At 43.5% G+C, this 4,426-nt stretch overlaps 1 protein-coding gene across 2 annotated transcripts; it reads left to right on the top strand.

Moving 5' to 3' along the window:
• Positions 1-204: 204 nt before the first annotated feature.
• On the top strand, positions 205-2,722 carry DMAC1 (distal membrane arm assembly component 1). Of its 2 annotated transcripts, none has more exons than XM_055302133.1 (2): positions 205-534; positions 1,291-2,722. In XM_055302133.1, the coding sequence occupies exons 1-2, from the start codon at positions 261-263 to the stop codon at positions 1,353-1,355; spliced, it is 339 nt and encodes a 112-aa protein (XP_055158108.1). In that variant the 5' UTR covers positions 205-260; the 3' UTR covers positions 1,356-2,722. The 2 variants fall into 2 exon arrangements, with proteins under 2 accessions (XP_055158108.1, XP_055158107.1); XM_055302132.1 differs by having other exon boundaries at positions 205-448.
• The last annotated feature ends 1,704 nt before the right edge of the window (positions 2,723-4,426 follow it).

Here is a 4,426-nt window from a genome sequence, read left to right on the forward strand (position 1 = left end):
AATGATTGGGGCCAGGTGTAAGCGTGGGTGGCCTCTGGCAAGACCAAAGTTGTAGCTACAGAAATCCACCAAGCAGGTCCGCCCCATCTTTTTCGTTCGAGAAAGGCCGGAACTACATTTCCCAGCGACCCTCGTGCTGCTTCCGGTGCAGTGCGCCGGCGCTCTGCTTTCCGGCCGTATTTTTTTTTTTTTTTTTTTTTTTTTGTTGTTTACGACAGTTCGGTTGGAAGACTCCTTGAGCTGAAGCCGAGCTCTGGAGCATGGGGTCTTTCGTTTCCCGGTCTCAGGAGCCGATCCAGGTCGCTGCGCTTCCGGAGGCCACCCACTCCGCCGAGCCCCTGCCCCTCGCCGCACCCGGAGCGCCGACCTCTCCAGCGGAAGCCCGTGTGTTTAATGACTGCTGGAGCTGTCGCGTGCTGTCCGGGTCGGGGCTGGTAGGGGCGGGCGGGTACGTGTACTGGGTGGCGCGGAAGCCCATGAAGCTGGGATACGCCCCGGGTCCGGGCACTATTACGCAGATGGTCGTCGGCATCAGTGAGAGTCGGGGCCCCGCAGGGCCTGGGGGCGGGGGAGCTGGACGCGGGGCCGCAGCCCGCGGGGCGTGCGGGCAGGTCACGGGGCGGGGGGCGGGGGCTCCAAACCGGAAGCGAGGCCGGGAGAAGGGGCTGGTGGGAAGCTTTTCTCGTTAAAAAAAAAAAAAAAAAAAAAAATCTCAGTATTTCTCGAGAACTTTTATTAGCTTCAACCTTTAATCCAGCAATAGGTATGATTATAGTAATCCCTTTTTACCGCCCAACAAAACTAAGGCACAGAGACTAAGAAGTACTGTGTCCGAGGTCAGATCATCGGGATGTGACACTGTGTTCAAGGTCAGATCATCAGAATGTGACACTTCAAGGTCAGATCGCCAGGATGTGACACTGTTCAGGGTCAGTCCATCAAGCTGTGACACTGCTGACACGAGATCCTGGAGGAGGTCTGAGTGAGGGTACATAACTTTGCTTTAACAGCTGGGGCTCTGAGGTTACCTCCTAGACACCGACTGTAAGCCCACATTCTAGGTGTGCCATGGGTAAAGTGGCCCACAGTCCTTGTCTGTAACCAATGGGGAAGTAACCGATTTTTCCCCTCCAAACTTTCTTTTCTGAGTTTCACTCTTTTATTAGAAAAATGTAATGGTGATGTATCTTGTAGGAGAGTTGTGAGGATTACATATGTTGGCATATATGGAAGCGCTTAGTACCCTGGGCTGTAACATCCATGTCAGGCACTGTTGTTTTCTTTCCCTAGGCATTGCTTGTTGGGGTGTAATCATCCTAACAGAACCCAAAGGGAAGGCCTTCCGTGTGGATTGAAAGTACTGCCTGTGAATTTGTCATCTATCCATGTCCCCAGGACAGCAGAACAAGCATGGGACTTATGGATGTTCTGGACAGACAAATGGACATTGAGAGACTTCAGTCCTGAGGATACTACAAGACTGAAATGTGGGCTGTTACTCTTTGGTCATGAGTGTCGTTGCCTTCTCAGGTTCCATGGAGACCAATAAATCCCTAAGAGAAGAGAACAGTTCTGTGTCTTACCTGGGGAAGGAAAGTCTAATAAAACTTTTAAAAATAATTTTTTTTAAAAAAAGGAAATAATAAGCCAAATTGGAAAATGAACTAAACTATTATTTTACTTTTTTTAAAAAATTTTTTTATTTATTTATGATAGTCACACAGAGAGAGAGAGAGGCAGAGGGAGAAGCAGGCTCCATGCACCCGGAGCCTGATGTGGGATTCGATCCCGGGTCTCCAGGATCGCGCCCTGGGCAAAGGCAGGCGCCAAACCGCTGCGCCACCCAGGGATCCCTAAACTATTATTTTAAATAGTACTTTTTACTTCTCCTATGATGGGGTCAACACCGTTTAACACTGAATTGGCATCATGTAATGTGCAGAAGTATACACATAAAACTTTATATCTGTGTACTGCTTATAATTTCCAAGGTGTTACCACCTTAAGAGTTTCAAAGCTACTCTTTTTCAAGGTGGCAAGTGAAACTTAAAAAGCAGTCCTAGTGATTTTGCTCAGGTTTATTCAGCAAGTTAGTGGTGCATCTAGGACTTGTTCAGTTCTCATTCTAGTCTTTTCAGAATGAGGATGACTCCAAAGAGGCAAGAATTATCTTTACGAAACAAAAGTCCGCATATAATAAAAGACAAGTACTGAGATATTTGAGAAAAATTCACAAAAACATTTGCTTCTTTGTCCACAACCACTGGAAATGTTTCTCTGATGAAATTTCCTGCTTTTGGGATAATGACTTAAAATTTGACAGTTCATTTCTAAAGAAGTCTGTGCTTCCTACCAGTTTTTTTTTTTTCTGTTTCCGATATACCCTAGCTACTCTATAATATACACACCTTTTTTCAGAACAGAAAGATAAAGTTCAGCTGCCAGTCCTAGCGTGTAAGTTTTAAAAGCTATGTTGAGCAAGTCCCTTCAGAACTGTTAACTCTGGTATGTAAGAGTGCCTGGATCTAATGCTGAATGACTGTATTCCCAGCATTTTCTTAGGTTAAACTAAAAATACATAAATCTAACTTTTGGTCTTGGATTGACCTCTGGATAAATAGAGTAAGTCTTAAATAACTCAGTATAATTTTAACATCTCAATGTGTACTAGTATGGAAATAAATAAGCACTTTTTCCAAATAAACTTTCCAGCTCACTAGAATATTGCCAAAATATGTTTGGTTCTTCTCAACTCCAGGTTGGGGCTGGTAGGGGCGGCAAATTAACCCAAAGGGCAAATGTTAAGTGCAGCAGTGCTGCTAAAAATCACTGCTCAGTCGTGTGACAACTTGCATGTACTTCAGAAATGTGGTTTTTGAAGGACTGTTTAGGTTTGAGTAAAATAACTCTCTGCTATGTCTATGGGCAGTTAAGTGGGAGTAACACTCCCCCTCCCCCAAAAATAGGTTAGTTAAATTTGAAATTAATAGTTGTTTTTCTTCTTCCTTATTTTTTAACTTTGGAAAAGTTGCTTTGATTTCTGCCAGTGCAAAGTCAGGGATACTACTTTAGTCCTGCAAAGCGGAAAGTACATAGAGTACCCCTATTATCTTCCCGTTTGTTGGGGATGAAGTGGGGTAAGGATAAATAGCCTCAAGGATCAGTGGGTTATTACTCGGTAATGAAAGAACACCTGTCCTTTATGATTCATGGGCTTGAGAATCTATGGCATGGAAATGAGTTTACAAAGGCTCATAATTGTAGCAAAGGAGAAGAGAAAAAGTACAAAAAGGGTAATTTTGAAATGATCTTACAGTTTTCCTTGAAACAAAGCAAAATGGAAACATACATGTGAACACTATGTCCAAAGTATTAACTAAACGTTTACATAGTATAAACTTTAGTAGCTCAGTGATAAATCATTACACGCGGGGGCACCTTCATGGCTCAGTTGGTTAAGCAGCCAAGGTGATTTTGGCTCAGATCGTGATCTCAGGGTCATGAGATCTAGCCCTGCCTCTTGAGATTCTCCCTCTCCCTTTGCTCTTACCCCCGCTTGCACTTGTGTGCATGCTCTCTCTCTCTGAATAAAGCCTTAAAAAAAAAGAAAAATGCATCATCTCTTGTGCCTTTTGTGTATCACATTGACCAGCCTGGAATCCTGTGATCCACTAACAGTATTTATGAACATATGAAAGGACCCAAATAGAGGTTGATCCTAAGGCTCTTGCTATATGTTGGGAAGGAGAGATGAGGAGTCTCTCTTCTCAGGCCAATTGCTGAGACTGCTATTGGCAGCACTGGAGACATCCAAGTGAAGATCAATCTAAAAAGTTACAGAGTTTCACCTGACTGAGACCCTAGTCTTAGATTAAGCATTTTAGCCATGGTTTGTACTACACCTCCACCCTCAGCAATTGCTCCTTGTTCATTACTGGTTTCTCAGCCTGGCTGAGTCTGGATTAGAGGTCTCTTGAATGAAGCCAGTTGATTTGATAAAATAAATTGCTCCTAAATTAAATATATGTTCAGGGCAGCATATGTTCAAGTACCCCCCAAAACCAGCCTTGGCCTCAACTGATTTATTGCCAGGACTACATTGATCAAACCGACACTTCTCAAATCTTGGTCAGGAATAGTAAGCAATTTTGAGTTGGAAGCCACTTTTTTTTTTTTTTTTTCAATGAGATAAATCCTTGCCTTGACCCAGTGATTATATAGGTGTTAGGGGCACAGAGTCGGAGGTGAAAGACTTATGATTACACATCATTCAGAAGGACCCTAAGAGCATGGGGAGAAAATATGTCACTCTCTAAATGCATGTCTCTTGGCCTTTGAGATATTCAGCAACTTGTCATTCATTTGTAGAAGGAGTGTTAGAGAAATAACTCAAAGGGCAAATGTTAAGTACAGCAGTGCTGCTAAA

The sequence above is a fragment of the Nyctereutes procyonoides genome, unplaced genomic scaffold (assembly GCF_905146905.1).
Source record: "Nyctereutes procyonoides isolate TBG_1078 unplaced genomic scaffold, NYPRO_anot_genome, whole genome shotgun sequence".
In the NCBI taxonomy this organism is placed as follows: Eukaryota; Metazoa; Chordata; class Mammalia; order Carnivora; family Canidae; genus Nyctereutes; species Nyctereutes procyonoides.

Coding starts and splice junctions, on each gene's coding strand:
- DMAC1 (XM_055302132.1), top strand. CDS start 261: ATGGGGTCTTTCGTTTCCCGGTCTCAGGAGCCGATCCAGGTCGCTGCG. Junction 449..1,290: donor GGGCTGGTAGGGGCGGGCGG/GTACGTGTACTG, acceptor TTCTTTCCCTAG/GCATTGCTTGTTGGGGTGTA.